The sequence below is a fragment of the Gopherus flavomarginatus genome, chromosome 4 (assembly GCF_025201925.1).
Source record: "Gopherus flavomarginatus isolate rGopFla2 chromosome 4, rGopFla2.mat.asm, whole genome shotgun sequence".
NCBI classification, from domain to species: Eukaryota; Metazoa; Chordata; order Testudines; family Testudinidae; genus Gopherus; species Gopherus flavomarginatus.
In genome coordinates, this window is record NC_066620.1 from 68,378,462 (window position 1) to 68,399,106 (window position 20,645).

General features: G+C 41.2%; 1 protein-coding gene across 6 annotated transcripts in view; it reads right to left on the reverse strand.

Moving 5' to 3' along the window:
- LTBP1 (latent transforming growth factor beta binding protein 1) overlaps positions 1-15,203 on the reverse strand; it is a 358,939-nt gene extending 343,736 nt beyond the window's left edge. For 4 of the 6 annotated variants that reach the window (XM_050951321.1, XM_050951320.1, XM_050951318.1 and 1 more), the window contains exons 1-2: positions 14,349-14,613; positions 13,082-13,152 (exon numbers count right to left, since the gene is read on the reverse strand). In XM_050951321.1, coding sequence (XP_050807278.1) covers positions 13,082-13,152; positions 14,349-14,542 — 265 coding nt within the window. In that variant the 5' untranslated portion in view covers positions 14,543-14,613. Of the gene's footprint in view, positions 1-13,081; positions 13,153-14,348 lie in introns of all 6 variants that reach the window. The other 2 variants (XM_050951316.1, XM_050951315.1) reach the window with 2 other exon arrangements.
- Positions 15,204-20,645: the final 5,442 nt, after the last annotated feature.

Sequence of the window (20,645 nt, forward strand, 5' to 3'; positions counted from 1 at the left end):
AAATTACTGAGATGTACTCTCAACTTTAATTCCAGTTTAATATAATTTTTGTCTAGGAATATTATACAATAAGTGTTTTTATTTTATTCTTAAATTGCCTGAAGATCACTTGATAACACAGAACATTACTTAAAGTCTTCAAATTCAAAGTGTAGGTCTTCACTACTGGCTGAATCCCCCCCGCAGTGTAGACCAGGGCTAAGTGAGTATTAATGAATTTACAAGGACTTTTATTAATGTTATGTAAAGAATAGTAAACAGAGAAACAAAGATAAGATTTAATATAAGGAAAAAAACAAAACAATTTCAACCTAAAAAAGTTTCATATAAGAGAGCAAATAGGGTCAAATTCAGGCTTAGTATAAGATAATATAGCTCCACTGAAGTCAAATATATCTGTGCCTGTTTACACAGGGCTAAATTTAATCCAAAATGTCCATACATTTTGGGACACATTTTCAGAAGACATCAGCTCGTATTTAGGCACTCAAATGAAGTGATCACATTTTTTTCCAATGGGAGCTGTTGAATGCTCAGCACTTTTGAGAATCTGACCTCAATTGTGGGTTTTAAAAACTTCACCCTTGATTTTTAACTTGAATGGTAAAGTTCTGATAATGTCATTTTGTTTACAAGTTTATTTCTTCAATTTATTAAAGGCTACACTGGAGACACTAAACTATACAGTGAAACCTACATTTAGGATCACTTTCACAAAGCAACCCTTTGTCAAAAGTCTCTTCAAAGCTCTCCATACATTCTTGACTTTTGTTTAAAGATCAGGTCTATCAGACAACTGGTTTTTGCTTGTCTCTTGAGTGGTGGATTCAGATATTTTTCACTCTCAAAACTGAATTTTTAATTAATTGAAAATAATGACTATAATTCATAACTTTATAAGCCCTGTATTATTTCTAGTGAGCCCAGACCTTAAACATTTCCTTCTTGTTCAAAGGATAAATCTACGCTGAATTTTTATTTCTTAACAGCACATAGCCAGCCATCAATTCAAATAGAATAGTGACTTCCCAATAGCTCCATTACTGCACACATTGTCACAATATGTATCAGTCTCCATGTGCTTGATGAAATATTGCCCATCCTTTATTAATTTCCAAAATATCTGCTTTGATCTCTTTTCGCAATGTTCTCCCATATAAAATAGAGTAAATTGTCAAAAAAATGCACACAATAGGAGTAAATTAAAAAAATATAGTCACTAGAGGTAAGATTAAAACAACATAAATGTGGCATTGTTTCAGATTCCAGTGTAATAAGATCTGGAAAAGATGTCTGGATCAATTTTAGGTCAAGAAGAGAAAAAAGCCAAGTTGTGACAATACCACCTGCTCCAGAAGCAGTGGTACCATACTAAAATAGGCTCGTACAAGTGTGGTATAACAGGACATGGTAAGCATTGTTTTTTAATTAATATAAATGTTTATATTTGTATATATATTTAAGTGATATTTCAGTATTCTCCATGAGCGAAATTCACCCTTGTGCCAAAAAAACCAAACCAAAACAAAAAAAAAAAACACCTCTTTTTGAGGATAAGTGGGTCTTAAGGACGGAACCTTTTGCAGGCCATCTGTATGCATCAAATTTCACCCTCTGTGATTAGAAGTTCAATATTAGGTTTATTTGAACCACCTAGATACTTGTGTAAACTCATTGGAGTCTTTCAGTTACTATCAGTACAATGGTGTACATCCAAAGTAATAGCATTGAACTCAATGGTATTACTCTGGATTTACATCGCTGAAACAGAGAGCTGAATTTGGACATCAGATCAACAACTGTCTGTTAACTATTAAGATCTGAACTGTATTATTATGGTGGAGTGAATGTGCAGCCATGGCATAGTCTCTATAAAATTTGAACAAGGAGGATGGTCAACATTTTTGAAAAGGTAGCCCAGAGATAAGAACATTTATGATTGCAATGATTTTGTAAGTGTCAATAGTCTCTTTGGGTACAACTACACTGGAATAGAAGACCCTCAGCATGGTCACAGATGGCCCACATCAGCTGACTTGGGCTGCAGGATAAAAACTGCTGTGTAGATGTTTGGCCTAAGGCTGGAGCCCAGGCTCTGGGACTCCCCCTTGTGAGATCCCAGAGCTCAGGCTTCAACCTAAGCCCAAATTTCTATACAGCAATTTTACAGCCCAACAGCCCAAACCCCACAAGCCCGAATCAGCTGATCCAGGCCAACCACAGATGTGTAACTGCTGTGTAGACATACCCTTAGGTCCATCCTACAGTTCATACTCAGACAACGTTGACACTGAATTGGTAGAATGACTGAACTCAGGAATAATGATGAGACCTTGATATTAACAAGTTAATTGTGAAATTAACAAGTTAAAAATAAAATACACATATCAACAATATTTAGCACTTATATGGTTCTTTTCATCTATAGATCTCAAACCATTATTCCAAAGGAAGCAAGCAAAGACACCACACCTACAAATTACTGGCCATTCAGGTTTTTTTCCCACAACAATTTGATTACTGGTATATATCTCATAGGAATAATTTTCAAAAATTATGTCTGAGTGGATTTGACAAACTATTTTATTTCTGCAAGAATAATAACTAATAGGATTACATCATTAAAACTGAGAATTATTTGACTGTAAATCAGCTGAAAGAAATGTATCAGCCATCTTGAAGATAGTTCTATAAATAATTTTTCATTCAGCTTTTTTTTTTTTTTTAGTTCAGAAAAAGCCAATACTATACTCTTTGGAAAAGTGATATGATCCTTGTAACCCTTGTGGAGGAAATATTATGACCATCTATATCTTTCCACACATGGACTTTGTTCTTATCATAACTGTGAGGCCAAAGGGAATTCTTTTCCTAAATACGTATCTAATAAAAGTGTGCAACATTGTTGGAATTCTTAACTGGTCCATTTCAAAACATTTGACACATTCCTATACTGACTTCCACGATTGTGTAAACATGACCTCTAGGAATGGGACAAAAACAATCCCTTCTTTATATATTCTTAGTCTTTTGCTCCCAATATAAAAATAAGTGTGTGGCTAGTATAATGACAATATAACATTCTCAAAGATTCTTCTCTTTGCAACTTTATGGAATATTCTTAAAATGCCAAAGTACATCAGAAATTAAAGGCGGACTCAACTAGAGGCATTGAAAATTTCATGTTACAAGCCGCATATTGCATTTTTTATATTTGAAATGCTGGACTAACAATGTGCTCAACATAGCTTATAAAGCATATACTAAGGTGAAACGCGTGATTTGAAAAAAATTTTAAGTGCATCGTGATAAGAATATAATGAGTTTTGAAAGTGCAAGCAAAATTAAATTAAGTTTTCAGATGCTGCACATCCTTCTTTTGTTTCCAAATACAGTGACCCTACACACTATCCTTACAGGTCCCCAATACACAGAAAAGCCAAAGAGACCAGAGCACTGATGTCATCAATGTTGCTTTGCAGATCCATCACACTTTGAACTCAAAGCAGAGGACTAACACTCCCATCAGCCTCCTCCCCACTGGACAGCCCCTTCCTCCTGGCTAAGCAGGGATTACATTTCCCATCAGCCCTCTCCCCTTTCCCTGACCAGTTAAGGGAAAAGGTCCTGAACCAGGAAGTGCCTGGGATCTTTAGGGGGTGAGCAGCATGGCAGCAGGGAGCTGAAGAGAAGCCCCAGAATCTGTGGACAGAGCCACACTCAGAACAGGCTGTGACATCACAGGTCTGTGTGGGGGACTTATGTGGGAGCAGCAGCATGGCAGGAGCTAGTGTAAAGTAGCCCCATTGAGACAAATTAACTGAACCTGGCTTGGAAACCTTCAAGCGTCTATTTGCTTGGCCAAAGACTGGACTGGAGAGGACACCCCAAGCACTACACCTGAAGAGCCCTGACTCAATTGGACCACCCAGGGACCCAAACAGTAACCGCTATTGCTCACTTTGAATTGTAACTCTTTAAGCTTCTGTACCCAGAGTACTTGCAACGTCTCGCTTTTCCTGTCAACCCTAGTAAAAATACACTTTTACTTAGCCATGTGTCTGAGCGGTTTGGGGGACCCACCAGGGCTAGAGCCCACAGGCTAGCTGCTGACGCACCTACAGTGCTTGCCTTTGAGACACAGTACACTGGGCATGCTACTAGTACCCTAGGGGGTTGGGAAATAGAATAACCCCAATAATTACAGAAGGATTGTGGCATGGAGTTTTAGGGCTCCAACACTTAGACACCATATTAGCCCTTCTCACCAAAGTGCTTGCTCGCTTTGCTACAAAATATTTTGGAAGAAAGAGACAATAAATTAAACATAGTAGAGTTAAATAAAAATTCATAAATGAACAACTTTGTAGCTAGGATATTTAATTTTAAATCCAGAGTTTAACAGAGTTCAAATTAAACCAATACTTAAAACTCAACTGTGAAAAAAATATTTGAAAGAAATATCTAGCACTGGAGAACCTTCCATTAATTCGATTAGAGAAAATAAATCATTAAAGCTATTGAATTATTTTCAAAGGAACCTAAGGGAGTTAGATGCTCAAACACAACTGGATTTAAATGGGATTTGAGACCCTCACTGTTAGGATCCTTTGAAAATCCCAGCCTAAAACACCACCTAGAGATAACAGAAAATCTATCTGTTCCTGCTAGAGAGGACTGAGAACCACTTCATTTTTATTAAAAAGTGGCTACTCAAATTTCTGAATCTAAATGTAGAAAGATGTTTCTGTCTCCTTACTTAAATAAGCTTGCTAACAAGGAAGACATTTTATTTTCTTATGTGCAATTAAAGTGAAGGATGAAATGATGCCAATGAGAAAGGAACATTTTATTACGAGGAAGTACTTGTTTCTAGGCATAAATCAAGCTACACAAGCAAGACATCAGGAAGATTTTCCTATGAAACCAGTCCATCTTAACCTAGGAAGTACTTATGCAACTCTACACCCTATACCTCCTCCAAATTATGTTCTTTTGCTGCTTACTTAATGTTCAATTGTGATGAGGACCACTGGAATTCACTACTCTGTCAGCACCTGATCAGTCTGACATACTACACCTAACACGTTATGATATACACCCAAAAGGTGGCATGACATATATGATTGAAAAATTAACAAGTCACTGATCATTAATTTGTAAGGTGTGTGTACAAAGAGTTATACATGTGCACTAGAATTATGTTCTTATAATGTGTTTGGCAAGCAGTGCATAAACAGTCTGCCTTAAACAAAGGAATCTGTATTTGCTTTTCTGACCAGCCTGGATGCCAGGCAGAGACAATTAAGATACATTACATATAAAGTAAACAAAGCCCTCAAAGCTAACAAGGAGGGGAGGTGGTAACTCCACTATCACCAGTGGGGACACACTGGTGATTAATATCATTGTGAAATGTATGCATTAACACTGTGAGGAATTATGGATACCTGCTGCTATTATTCTGTAGAACGTATGTGGCCAAACATAAGGAGAAACATTCTTTCTCCCAAACAGAAAGGAAGGCAGCCATCTGGGAGGGCTTGGGGTCACACTGCAAAAAATAACTGGGCAGCAGAAGCCGGGGTGTTGGCATCAGGGCTGTGACTCACAGCAGTGAAGGCACCCAAAGTTTCAGGACAAAAGGTAAAAACAACCCCTTATTGGACTGGGTTGAACCCCAAAGTGTCACAGCAATCATCACACATTCTGTTCAAGTTTTTGGGTTTTGCACCCAAGAGTGCATTTTGAAGTGCACAGTGCACAACTTTTAAGGCAAATAGCCAGGAGGTCCCACAGAGAAAACACTGGGCCCATAGTCTCCTCCCAATACCATTTGAAAAATGGATGTGGTTAAGCCTTAACACCACTGCATATTTATACCAACCCAAGAAAGAACCTAGATTTGACAGCTTTTCTTTTCAGTCCTCTATAGACACCTATTTAACTGTTTGAATGCACTGAAGAGCCTGAGAAATTTGATTTGAATATGCTATTTAACACCCATGCATTGCAGTAATGAGTGCCAGTTCACATCACAACATAGTATCTGATTTGCAATAGAAGGAGGACAAACTGCTTGATCCCTCAAAGTACAGACAGAAAAACATAATTTAGAGTTTATTACTCCCAGATAAGGTCAGGGCCAGGGCACAAAGACAATGGGGAGAAAGTCTTACCTAGTATGAGTTGTGAGAAGTCTGTCTCCCCAAAGAAAGGGCAAACTGACAGACACAGCTGAACTGTTTCTGCTGACAGGAGGACTCATAACTCTCTCCCATCCCCACAGCAATGGGACTGACAGATAAAAATGGCAGGCAGGTCAATAAGGCATTCTAGCAGAATGTAAATACAAGAATCAGGCTCTTTCCTCTTTCTCCATGGATCAATAAGCGTGTGAAAGGAAAGCACATAATGGCCACTACTGCAAATAAATACACAGTAATAATACTGCAGTTGAGGACTATCTTTCTATCTGAAAGGAAAACAACTTTTGTCTAAAGGAAACAGTTAGCTAAGATAGAAAAAAATTATCCAAGTTAATTTGAGTAACTGAAAGACAAGTGCTTAAAAGTAAAACCAAAGAAGATTCAAAAGAATCAACTTGTAAATTAGTTCTGAGAGAGCAGAAAACATAGGAATAGTTAATAGTAAAATGGAAAAGTTTAATGACAGATTATTCATCCACCTGACCTGGTAGGCATCCTTCCGCACGTCTTTGCAACCACATGCTGGTGTTTCCTTTTCTCAACTACAACCCAACAACTCTGTCCCCACCTGCCCCCCAGCATTCATTAGTCCCAGTCCATTAATGGATTCTAGAATTCCTCAAGGCACCAGTATTTTTATTAGGATATGCAACAGTTACACTGGGCATGCTAAGAAACAGCTCAAATTAACATGCTGTATCAGTGTACTGTTTATAATATATTTGTAAAGGCTCCTCTGCCTATCTCTTTCTGCTATAATTATAAAATGCTCTCATGCACTATTTGGGAGATTCCAAGTACTGCAAACAGCAGGGAGTAATCTTTGGAATTTCCCAAGTACCAAAAAAAAAAAAAAAAAAAAAAAAAAAAAAAAAGCCACCTTTGTAATCATAAACAAAATGAAAGAAAGGGGCAACTCTATAAAGAGTAGTTGTACCCAATATACAGGAATTTGCTAGTAATTACCAAATACCACAGTTGAAAAATAACATGACCCAATGGAATGGGTATAGGGCTGGCAGCCAGGAACTCCTAATTTCCAATTCCAGCTCTGCAAATCAGTTGTTGTGACTTGCCCAAGGCCACATTTAACTCCTCTCACTGCCTTCATTTCCCTATCTGCTAACAAAAGAGATAATGCTTTTTTAGCTGCCTCAAAGGAATGTTGGAGAATTAATTAAAATAGTGTGTGTTTGCACAATGCTTTGAAAATACAACAAATACTAAGTGCTGTTATTAAACATATTATAAAAACAGAGTGACATTTTAAAATTTGACAGTGCCTTATTATTGCACTTTTACTTGTTACAACCACTACAGCCAACCCCAGTTCACTTGCTCACAACTTTCCAAAATATTTACTGTTTGGGCTCAAATTTTCCATGTGTGGCCTGTATCTAAAGGTGAATGTTTGAGAGTCTGAGGCTACGTCTACACTACAGCATAAAATCGAAACTACTAAAACCAGTTTTATAAAACCGATATTATAAAATCGATTTTATGCGTCCACACTAGGGCACATTAATTCGGTGGTGTGCGTCCATGGTCCTAGGCTACCATCGATTTCCGGAGCGGTGCACTCTGGGTAGCTACATTAAAGGAATGAGACCAATAACTTCGATTTCCATCCACACTAACCCTAAATAGCTATAGTAATATCGATTTTAAGGTTACTCCTCTCGTTGGGGAGGAGTACAGAAATCGATTTTAAGGGCTCTTAAAATCGATTTAAAGTGCACTGTAGTGTGGACGGGTACAGAGTTAAATCGATTTAACGCAGTTTAAATCGATTTAACTGTGTAGTGTGGACCAGTCCTGAGCAAAATCTTCTCAGCTGGTTTGAAGTTATTTTCCCATTGTCAAATAGCTCTAAACACAGAGATATTGTTTTCTTTTAAAGCGGAACTTTACAACTCCATACTTATTACACAATAAGTATGTGATTGCTGAGCAGCAGAGTTTTGCTAAGCTTGAAAATGATTTATTTTAAAATAAAGCTTTAAACATCCAAAAAACAAAAAAAAAAAAAAAAAAGGAAAGATTGAACATTCCAGGAGAAAATCCCATGCTTAAAATTGGATGTGGTGCACATTTACTTACAGGCAATTAACTGCAAAGCTGTTTGGTTACTTACCGGAATGCATACACTCACCCGCTGAAGCAGGAACAGATTGTAAGATCAAGTAGCTCAATAGAGGTGGTGAAACTTGTAAATGCTGCAAGCAGTGTAGCTCCAAACGATGTAGTTTATAACCAGAGTTTGAAAAATCCACTTGCCCACTCAGTACATGATGTGTAAGTGATATCTTCCTAAGACTGCACACAATCAGCTCCAGTGCCCCTATTGCCACTGTTTGGGGAAAGGGTGTACCAAATACTGCCATTAAAGCAGCTTGGGGGAGCTCAGCAGCTGCTTCTGTTAGAAGCAGGGTGCCCTAGAGGGACTGCCACCTCCTGGAACAGGAGGCACTACAGGCCCAACCACCCCTGCAGAGGGCTGTGTATGTGGGAAGATGTCCCCTACCAAATACAGCCATTCCAGTAGGGAAAAAAATTATTTATCAGGGCTCAAAAAATCTACTTACTTAGGGGGAGTAGTAATTATAGGTGAAAGCCATCAACTTCTGCAAATCCAAGCGCTCTCTTTAAAAAAAGAGGTTTCTGGCTCTTATGGCTGTGGAGTTAACCTTCCAAAACTAAGCTAACACAGTGCTATCATCCTATGTCTTCATATAGACATCTCCAGCACCTCTGGTGCTATTCACCGCTTTGCCAAGTTGCAACCAAGTGAATGCTATTTAGGCCATATCTACACTATGGAGACTGTACCAGCATAGCTATGCCTGCATAACTCTACAGCAAAGGCTCAGCCTACACCAACAGTAGGGTTTTTTCCTTCAGTGTAGGAACACTCCACCCCAAACAAAAAAAGTTAGCTACATCCATGGAAGCATTCTTCCATTGACACAGCTACATCTACACTGGGGGCTATGTCAGCACAGATATGATGGTCAGACGTGTGGGTTTTTTCACACCCCTGACTGACGTAGCTAGGTCAACCTAACTTTTAAGTGTAGACCAAGCCAATATCAGAAGACCCAGGTCAATGCCATTGTACTACATCTTGAGAAACTGAGAAGCAGCAGAGACAAACACTGAAGATATTCACTGGTGAGGGTGAGCCAAAAATCAGAGACTCTAAAGTAGGATGGGAGGACTAGAGAGACTGTTTTCCCTACTAATCTTCTGCCTGTTAGGTGTCTGGTAAATTTTTCAAGCCATATGTATTAAAATGGATTGAGTAAGCCATTCAGCATCAAGACAGGTGTAAGGCAGGGGTGCGTACTGTCTCCTTTTCTGTTTATGTTAGTCATCAACTATGGATTAAAATAATGTGACAGTGATACACATGGCCTAAAATAGAACAACCCAATACTATTTGATCTAGACTTTGCTGACATCATCATTCTTATCAGTGAAGATGACAACAAGACTACACAAATGCACAAACCAAGTAAGAGAAGAAATGGAGAAGATTGCATTGTATCTCAAACCTAAGAATGGAATATGTTAATAGGGACAGAAATCAAAATTGAAGAAGAGAAACTGGAGAAGGTGGACTATTTCACGTAACTTGGAAATACCATCAGCCAAGATGGTATTAGCTCTGAGGAAAGAATAAGAATCGGGAAGGCAAATGCTGCATTTGGAAGACTCAAACATCTGGCAACTAAAAAATATCTCCCTCAAGACAAAACTGAATGCGTACAAAGCAGTTGTTATCGCTATCACAACATATAGCAGTGAGTCATGGCAACTTACCAAGAAAGATATGTAAATGTCTGAGAACATTGGGAATAACAGAGAGAGATAGGAAGATGAATGAAGACATCAGAAAAATTACTGGACAAGGGACCCTCTCACAAATAATCTACAAAAAAAGACATCATTGGCTTGTACATGTGCTGAGACTGGAAAAAGAACGTTTACCAAATACTGCTCTTGAATGGAAGCCAGCAAACACAAGAAGACAGACCACAAATAACATGGAAACCAACAGTTCTGAATGACATCAAGCACCTCAACATGAAATGGGAAGATTTGGAGAGAAGGGCAGTTGAGAGGCAAGGATGGCAAATGTGGGTAGCACAATGTGCAGCAAAGCATGTGATGGACTAAGGTAATATATAATAGAGTGGGTGGAAAGGTATGAGACTGTATGTGAATGGGTGCAAGTGAGAATGTAAGTGGGTAGGAAAGAAGGAGAGATTGATTATTAATAATTTTATGGCAACCAAAAGTGGGCTCGATGCTTCACAGAGGACAGGTCCCTGTTCTGACAGGATTACAATATGAGACGCCAATCCTGCAATAGCTGTGAGTGAACTCCTGCTCCTCCACAGAGGGCAATTGACTTAAGTGAAATGCCTCACAAGTACAGGGGTCTGCCCCACATGGGTCTGATTGTCAGATTGTGACTTTTATGAAAAACTTGAAAGTTAGAAAAAAGAGCAATAAAGAAGAAAAGAGGGGGAAAAAAATCAATGGCTAATTTGGAGAAGTGAAAGATGCAGAAATTGTAAGAGAAAAGACAGAACACAATTTATTATGAAGAAAGCTATACAGGGATATAGAAAGAGAGAACGAGAAAAAGAGAACTGAAACTGCTCAAAAAAGAGACACTAATAACTAATGGAAATACAAGAGAGTAGTAGTAGAATAAAGTCAGGAAGAGAAAGAAGGTATAAAAATGAGATATAGTAAATTAATTTTTTTAATGTATTGAAAATATTTGACTGACAACAGGATGCAATTAAATACAGTACACAATGAACAACTGTTTTATGTCTTAAATTGCAGGAGCTTGGTGACGCAGGTATTTTTACCCATGTTAGTGACTTAGTATCAGGTATGTTTTTCTAGCCCTGTAATTAATCACATTAAAATATTACTGTTTCCTTACACATATAGGTAATCAAATCTATTACTTGAATGTTTATTGCAACATTTAATTGTTGAAATAAACACAGCAACATTTATTTCAATCCACACATTTTTGAGGACATGCAAGTCTGAAAGACTGCATTCAATGTAAAGGATATTGGAAAGGGAAACCATGTGCTGTGTGTTCTCTTTAGCTACCCATTCTATTATATAATTTTTTTAGTTCTTAACACATTTCTCCATACAGGTCAAAGATATATGACTTCACTGAAGACTGAGAGCCACACTCCCCCCTACATTGGAAAATCCCACACAGGGAACCAAAAACAAAACAAAACAAAACTGCTGATTGCTAAACTGATCAAAGTCCCAGGGTCTGTTTGATTTTCTGGATACCTAGCAGAAGCTAGGCCACCCATGTGGAGATCCTGAGTCCCTGCAGTAGCCTCCAACTCTTCCCAAGACCCAGGGTAACAGTACATCTGCTAAGAAGTATGCAGCCACCCCTGAATCCTGCCCCACTCAGCACGGGTTCCTTATGCAAGGAATAATAATACCAACTCACCCAGAATTATTTTACACAGTTAGTTCCTGTAGATATGCAAGGGAGGACACCTTAAGCAGTGGTCCCCAATGCGGTGCCCACGGGCACCCTGGTGCCCACTGGGGCATTCATGTGCGCCCGCCTAGTGCCCAGCAGGGGACAGAAGCTGTGGCCCCACGCCTGCTGGCAACCAAGAACTCTGGGGCTGCAGGCGCCGGTGTTCTCAGTCCCTGGCAGGCGCAGGGCTGCGGCTTAAGCCGGAGAGAAGCTGTGGCCCCACGCCTACCGGGAACAGAGAACTCCAGGGCTGCAAGCACTGGTGTTCTCTGTCCCCGGGAGGCACAGGGCCTGCCTAGTGCCTAGCAGGGGAGAGAAGCCGCGTCCCTGCGCCTGCTGGGGACAGAGAACTCCAGGGCTGCAGGCTGCGGGCACCAGTGTTCTCTGTCCTCCTGGCTTCTCTCTGCACTGCCCAGAACTGGCGCAAACAAAAAAAATACATGCTCCGACTCTGCAGAATGGACAGAATGCCACCCCGTAGCGTGTGCTGCCCCAGGCACGTGTTTGTTCCACTGATGCCTGGAGCCGGCCCTGTATGTGAGTAATTGTTGGTGCCTGCCACACTCTTCTGAAAACATGAATGTGCTACTGGCCACCAAAAGGTTGTGGACCACTGCCTTACAGCATGGCCATTCTCCAGCTCCACCCTTCCCCCATTGTGCTCCACCCCTCTGCAGAGCTTGACCATGTAGTTCTCACATGGGTCTCTGAAGCCAGGAGAGTGTATGCTGCAGAGTCACTACTCCCCACTTCTGCATGTTTGGGGGCTTCTCTACCCCAGTCAGGTCCTGAGTCCCGTCCACTCACAAATGTCACAACATATGAACACCAGGGTTTCATCCACACTCTGATCACTCAAACACATCTGAATGACATTTTACAAAGTTTTCCCCAAAATTTCACCTCTGCGCAGAGAATCAACTTGAGAAATGCTCATTCTTTAAGAAAGTTGTGAGGGCCAGGAAACAGGGGTTTAGAATGGAATGAAAATCCAAATGCTAAGATTACAGCACTGCTACCTTCTCACAAGTGTATAAATATTTAAAACCCAAATAAAACATTGAGAGAGAAGCAAGCAAATTTACTAGCCAAACAACAAACCTCAGTTCAGCGAGCTTGTTAGTATCTTGTTGCCTAATAAAAAATAATTCATAGGCCTTGGATTTCTGCACCCACCCTCACCCCCCCAATTTGTAGGTGCTGACTGGCACAGGTTATTTCCTGATGATTAATGACTGCCTAGGGTTAATGGCCTAGGGCTACACCTTTGGCTATCAACTCTCCTCCCAGCTAGCCAGACATCCCTAGTTACCACATAGACACTTACGTTTGGTGCACCTCTGGAAGCCAGGAGCTTTGCTCCAGCCATGACAGCACTGTCCTCCACAGACGTTCACCCTGCAGTAAAGGAAGAGAACAGTCCAACACAGCCCTTGACAAGCTACCTGTGTGCCCAGGTGTAGGGCTTTAAGAGCAGTGCCCTGAAATTCAACATTGCTCACAGCTGGACCATTATTGCTTCCAGAAAATACTGTTCTACACGTCGGGAGGGGAGAAAAGGCGGGAAGGAGTCTGACGACAAGCACTCCACAAACTCCTGCTCCCTATAACGTATTTCAGGAGTTGGCTGGAAATGGAGTTTAAAGCCCACAGGAGAAACCCCCTAATCTGAAAGATACAATAGCTCTAAATCATAACAGAAGCTCATTGTTTTCAATACCTCCTCTAATGGGGTCTCCCCTGCTGCCACAGAGGGAACTGGGTTTGTGGATATAGCTGGGGCCACAAGCTCTTTCCTTGCACATGACCTGAGGAGCCAACCCGGCGCCCAGCTACAGGGGCATGTGAGAGAGATTACCGATTTCGGAGCTGGTTGCATTGCTTGTGGCTTTCCCAAAGATTAGACCCCGAAGCCTGGATCCGACTCTTCCCCGCTTCACACACACACACACACACATACCCCTCACGGTAGATGGATTACCGCCCCCCCCCCTTTAAAAAAAAAAGTTCCGTCAGGGCTAAAATCTGGCTTGGTTGGCAGCCCCACGCTCAGGTGCTGGGGAGAAGACAGACAAAGCCCTGCAGCCTTTGCAGCACTCGCGCTGCGGGGCGAGGAGGCGGCGAAAAGCAGCGATGGGCACAGTTTTAAAGAGCTGCTGCAGCAGGGCTAGCCCAGAAAACGAGCGGGGAACCCATGGCACGAAAGGACAATGACGTCGGGTGTCTCCCCACTTTCCAGCAATCAATCAAACCATAACAATGAGGAATGTCCCCGGGATATCACTGCCGCGGGTACTGTATTGGGGGAAGGAACGGCCTCCGTATGTACCCGCACCTTAGTGAACTTGCTGTTAGTTTCTGATGTTGAGCTACGTGACGTTTCCTCCCCGCCCCCACGGCCGATTAATCTCTTACTTCAGATGCCCCTCAGGGTGACCGCAAAAGCCACTGGCCGCCCCTCCTGCACTGTTGTGGGAGTCTGAGGCATGTATTTGCATGATAACTTCATTAATTCCGCAGCCCACTAAGGGATCCTCCGAAGCTCTGCTGCTTGGAGGGGGGGGTGGTTAGTAGGGAAGGTGAACTCGCCTTACCCCTGCAGCGGGTGCTTCTGGTGAACCTGCGGGCTGGAGCTGCTGTTGCTGCGGGTCTCCCGTTGCTGCAGCTTGGAGCGCTGAACCAGCCTGGTTGGCTTGGCGAAGGGGGCTGCGGGGCCACCGGGTTTGTGATGGAGCTGCGCGCTGGAGCCCAAGCGGAGCTGCATGCTGGGATTTGCCGGTTTGCTCATCCTGCGAGTCCGCTCTAGGGTGCTGGTGCTGTACCGGGTATTCAGCTCGACGTTAAAAGTGCGCTGCTGCCGCTGCCCCCCGAGAGGAGCCGAGCTCTGCAGCCGGGAGCCCGCCTGGCCGGGTCGCAGTACGTATGTGATTCTCCTCAGCCTGCTCTTTTCAGCGGCATCGAGCGCCGGTGACAAAAATACACATGCACAGAGCAAAAAGCCCCACCTGATCCAAGCCATTTCCATTGCAAAAGCCCCTGTAGCCAACAAACTCCACAACGCTCCCGATGCAAGGATTTCCTCTCCTCCAAAGTTTGTATGTGTGTGCACCTACTCACTTTGCCTGCGAGCAAGCTGCACCGCCCCCGGCGTGCTGCCGCTTCCACTCGCCTTTACTTTTTCCTAGGAGAGTAATTTAGTTCTCCCCCATCAGCCCCCAAAAGGTTGGGAAATTTCAGCAAACAAGTTGTTCCATGGAGCAGGAAAACATTATTAGAGCAAAGGAAGGTCTGGGTACGATCTGAGCTCTAAGCAGCAGTAAAAGGGGAGGAGGAACAACAGCAATGGAAGGGGGTTCTCAATAAGGAGCAGATGTTTAGGCTGCTCGAGCTGCCAGTGGTCTCTCTGTGTGTGCAAGAAAGAGTCTTTAAGCCAGATCAGGCTCAAAAACTCTTTTTAAAGTTTCTCTGCGTGAGAGAGAGAGAATATGTAGCTGCCCTGAGTGTCAGAACTGAATAGCCAATCTCGGGCAGACATGACGTCAGGCAGCAAATCCTAATTGGGAAAACCATAAAATGGGGCTGAGACTTCAGTCACAATACACTTTAAAATATAGTTAGTGTAGGTCTAGAAAGCCACAGCTAGGGGCTTTCTGCCTCCCCACTTTTATAAGAAAGGGACAAAGAACTCAATGGAGTCATTGAGGGATCTGTTACTTCTCGGATTTTACTAGTTAAGAGTGGGTTGCTATTGTGTTAATAAAGTTGTTTTCCTATATGAGAATCCCCTTATACACGCACACTAGCTAAACAGTGGTGTAGAGACTGTATAGATTAATAAGGACAAATAAGATGGTATAATCTGATGCAGATGCATCCTCTTATAATGTATAACTCAAATGTGTATTCTTAATGGCTCCCTCACACCTCAAAAGTACATTTTTCCCCGTGAATGCTATCATGTGATACTTTATTAAAAATTAAGTAACCATTTCACAAAGTAAATACTGTTTAGTAAGTTTCTACTTAAATTATTTGATTGCTAAGACTTATTTGAATTTTAATTATCCGATTGATCTTTATAAAAGAGCATAGGCATAGGATGCTAAATTCAGGAATATGACTAAACACAGTCCAGCGAGGCTCCATGTATCCGTCTGTATGGATCAGTTTCCTGGACTGGGGCCTAAGGCTCCAAATCATGCAAAGGTTTAAGTTTACATGCTTAACTTTACACATGTAAGCAATCTCATTGAGGTCACTGAGATTACTTACATGTGTAAAGATAAACTCATGCTTAAATCTTTGCAGGATCAGGGCCTTAGATTGTAAGTTCCTCAAAGGCAGGACTTTATTTTTATTACTATAAAGCACTATGTACATCTAAGGGACTATATAAATAATAACTACCACCGCTGGAAAATAATAGATAAACCAAATTGCCCAAATTCTTCCCTGATGTAACTCCACCAACATAGAGTTATGCTGGGGATAAACTTGTCCCAGATCCATTTACTTCTTTTTGTAACATTGATTTTATTAATAATTTTCTTCAGTATCACAGACAACTTTTACTTCTATTTAGTATGATACCCTGAAGATTCCATCCTTTGAAGTATTTGGGAGCTAATATGTGAGAGCCATCCACAGTGCACCTTTCTAGATGGGAAATGGAACAAGGTGTTGAGAAAACAATAAAATCTTTCACATTAACTGGACAGGTTGTAACCCAAGACTTCCTCCTTGGGTTCTCCTTTCCAGGACTTCTAGAAGTTTGAGCCTGGCCAAGCTGACTGGATTTTGTGCTTAAGAGGTATTGACACAGCTACTCAATTCTGTATATGAAACAGAAGCCATTTAAATTGACAAGGCTACAGGGAAGAGTCAGTATAATGAGCATAACAGCTCCCTCCCCTCCAGATCTCATCTATTTAAAACTCCTCAAATATAAATAGATGTTTTAAATAGATGAGTTCAGGGTTGCAATATTCACACCACAGCATCAATGTCAAAGGCTTCTGCACCCCTCCCCCCTAGCACTAAGCAGTGATGCTTTGAAGAGAAAATGCTACCAGTATAAGAGGCACGCAGGTAAAGGCTACTTTCAAAATAGCCCTAGGAGTCTAGGCGGTGCAGAAAAAAACTAAACAGGGAGGATACAGCCTGACAGTAGCTCCTACTTTTAATATACCTAAGAAATTAATTGTAAGACCAGCCCTTTTTCCCCCATCTCAGAGAGCCTGTACATCTTATTTAATGCAGAAGCTGGTCTATTGCATGCAGAATTACAATGCATAATTTTTAGTGTTATACCTTCAAAAGTTAAATATTTTAAAAATAATTTTAAAAAGACTACCTTTAAATGGGGTGGGGACTGAGCACCAAGAGGCAAACTGATGGGATACTCAGGATTGCTGCACTGCACAGGGCTGCTGCCATTCAGAAATTTTTCAGAATGAGATCACATCTACATGTGTGGCTGGGCTTTTTATACAGAGAGCAACACCTGTGTCATCCCAAAGCAGAAGCCAGTTGCTTTTAAGAAACACAGTTTTAAATCATGTCAAATAGAGGACAAATGTGGCATATTAGTAGCTACTGTATCTGCAAACAGTGAGGACATTTGCTTATTTTGTATGTCTTCAAAGAAGGTAAGTCCAAGAAGCTGGAAGTCCTTCATAAAATAAATAGAAATATGAATTTTTAAAAAATGAATAATTCTCAGGGCAAATGGAAAGAACTGACAGACTTATTGACATAAATCTACATGACAGATCTTGGATCCAAAATTCTCTTTCCTCCATGGAGTAAATCTAGCCTTCTCCTCTGTAGCTCTAGAGGTTCCCTCGACAGTAGAGCAAGTGTGGTTCTGATGCATGAGAATGTGAGGCTGGATACAAGTATGACATCTGACCACAACATGAAGAACACCATAAGAGCAGGGCCAAAGAGCAGTAGCCAAGGCTGTTTCCACTACTGGCTGGAGTATCTTCCAGGAAGAGGCTCCAAAGCCACTGTATGATCTATGAGGGAATAATATTCCTCCCCTCCCCTATGCACAACTGGTCAGTGCCCTGTCTGCCTTCTCAGGTTGAGTACTGGGTTCTATGTTTGGGTCTAAATGAATGGAAATTCCATTGATGCCGAAGGATGTTCTATATAAGCAGGAAGAACAGAATACAAGTCAAGTTCTGCCTTATGGACCTCAGAGGAATCTCACCTGTAGAGGTTTATCATAGTGCTACCAAGATTTCAACAATTCAAATGCTCAAAAAGATGTGACAGACTTTGAATGTACAGTAAGATATAAAGAGCAAAGCTAAAGTGTATAATGTGTGTGATAACAGTACAAGAGAAAACTAAGTCTGGGGCTATATCTTTCTTTTGTGAACAATGGACACCAGAATTGCTTGGAGTGAAGTTTCCCTCAGAATCTGTTAGTTTCGTTTCAGCACTAGATTTGCCATCTAACAAATCTATTGATAAAAGTGCTGCCAGAACTATTATGGTTTTGAATAATAAAGTAAGGTTATATTCTGAAAAGTAACTATGAAAATGGCCCCCTGGGAGGCCAATGTTTTAATCTGCTATATTTTATTATTAAACCAACATATAAACATGCAATGAGAAATACAAAATGATTACAAAAATACTGTGAAGCTGTTAATCAAAGTAATTGACAATTAATAAGTGAGAATTACATCAGTGAGTAAATAAAAGTAAAATTAAAAGTAAAAAAATGTTCCAAATTTCAAATCACAAAAGTAACAGTAAACCACTTATACCACACCATTAATTTCAAGAGTAACCACTCTCTAGATATGCTCTGGTTCAACCACAACTTACTGGGCTTGATGCAAGAACTCTGGAGTCAAGTTTTATGGACCACTGGTATGCAGGAAGTCAGACTAGGTGATCTTAATGGTCCCTTCTAGCCTTAAACTCTATGGAGCTAACAGTAAGAATCTCTATTGATTTTTCCAAAAAGATCTATGGGCCTGATTTTCCCGTCACCCCAGTGTCCATCAGGAATAAGTTACACCAGTGTGTAACTGCACAAGTGAAAGACAATTCAGACAAACATTTTCCCAAATACAATTACATTTTGAAGCTTGACATCTAAGAACCTGATTTTCTACTGCCATGCAACTTGCATAGCCACTTACATCTATACAAAACGAATGTAAAATGCTACGGCGACTATTTGGGAAATTTGTGTGAATTTATGAATTCCAGTTTGGTTTTGTGTTTGTATGTTTACAGCCTTATGGTTGTTTTTCACTGCATTCATTCCTCTTCTGTTAAGGGGAAAGGGATGGGCACCTGAATTGGACGGTCATTAAAGATCATCAATAATTGAATAACCTTGCCCCAGCAGAACAATGATATGGCTGCCACCTAGGGAAAACCAGTGGTCCCCACCTTGTCTGCAATAGGTAGGGTTGGAGCAGTGGAAAGTCCCCAGAAGGGGAACAAAGAAACAAGGATGTTAGAACTGGCTCTTAAAAGCTTGGATGCTGGGCGCTTCAAGGAACACAAAGGAATGTGTTTTCAGAGAGAGGGAATTTTTGACTGCTGGACCAGACCAAGCTGAATGGAGTCAACAAGGAGAAATCATGTTCAGGAAGGGAAGACTGAGCTGGAGAAGAGAGGTCCAGGAAGGACCTGGAACTCCTAATAAGACACTGACCAAATCCCAAAGAGCGCTCAGGAGCAGTAACACTCTGAGGAACAGTGTACAGGTGCTTTATTGTTTTGCCTAGAGTTGCAGCTCTCATGATTTGTATAAGAGTAAAGAAGTGATTAGTTTAGAAATCCTCCTGCAAAGTCTGTCTTTCTTGCTTCAACTATCACATGTCTCTGAAGGGTTACCTATAAACCAGAATACCCATCAGGGTGGATTTCTGGGGAGGGTATGTTTGTGTGACTGGGCTGTCTTGGGGAGACAACACTGGTCCTGGGGGCCTAAGGCAACTGGACCATAGGGATCCATTCCCTGGAAGTGATACCAGGCAGAGTGTCTGTGCCTGGGAATTGTACCCAAGAAGCTGAAGCCAAAGACTGTGGCTAGAGCCTGCCCAGTCCCAGGGGAGCTTAGGGTCACATGGATCCAATATGTGGGGCCAAACATACCTGCCTGGTGAGTGTTCAGTAGTGGGTGCTCAACCAGAACTGTCACAGCTATCAAATCAGAGCAGTAGTGTTCTCTCTCAGTGACACAGTATGGCAGAGGGGGTGTCAATTGGGCCAGATGAGTTAAAAAATATCAAAAGACAGACTGACCAAAACCGCAATGTAATTTTTTTTTTTGTAAATCTCATGACTTTTCATGGTGTGACTCATGATTTCTGAACCTTTAAGGTTGGCAATGCTCTGTTATAAAGCCACTTTGTACAGGTATAAATTACTGGAGAAGTTGCAGGACAGTTATACACTGGTGAAACTCCATTGGTTTCAATGGCATTAATCCTACTTTTTTCTGAGATAAATGTTGGGAATCAGTTTTTCTAACTGCTAGTCCTGCAAACTCAACCTGAGACTCAACCATTAGAGTTGGTTCTTTTTGTGCATCACTACCAGTAGGCCAAATTCTGCCTGTAGTTACACTGGCACAACCCCTCTCTCGTCAGTGGCTTTGCACAGGTGTAACTGACTGGAACTTAGGTAATATCTATTATTGGACCAACTTCTGTTGGTGAGAGAGACAAGCTTTCAAACTAATACAGCTCTTCTGGTCTTGAAAAGCTCTGTGAAAGCTTGTCTCTCTCACAAACAGAAATTGGTCCAATAAAAGATATTAGCTCACACATCTTGTCTCTTTAATGTCCTGGGACCGACATGGCTACAACAATACTGCATGGAACTTAGTAGATAATCCTGTTGATAAGGAACAA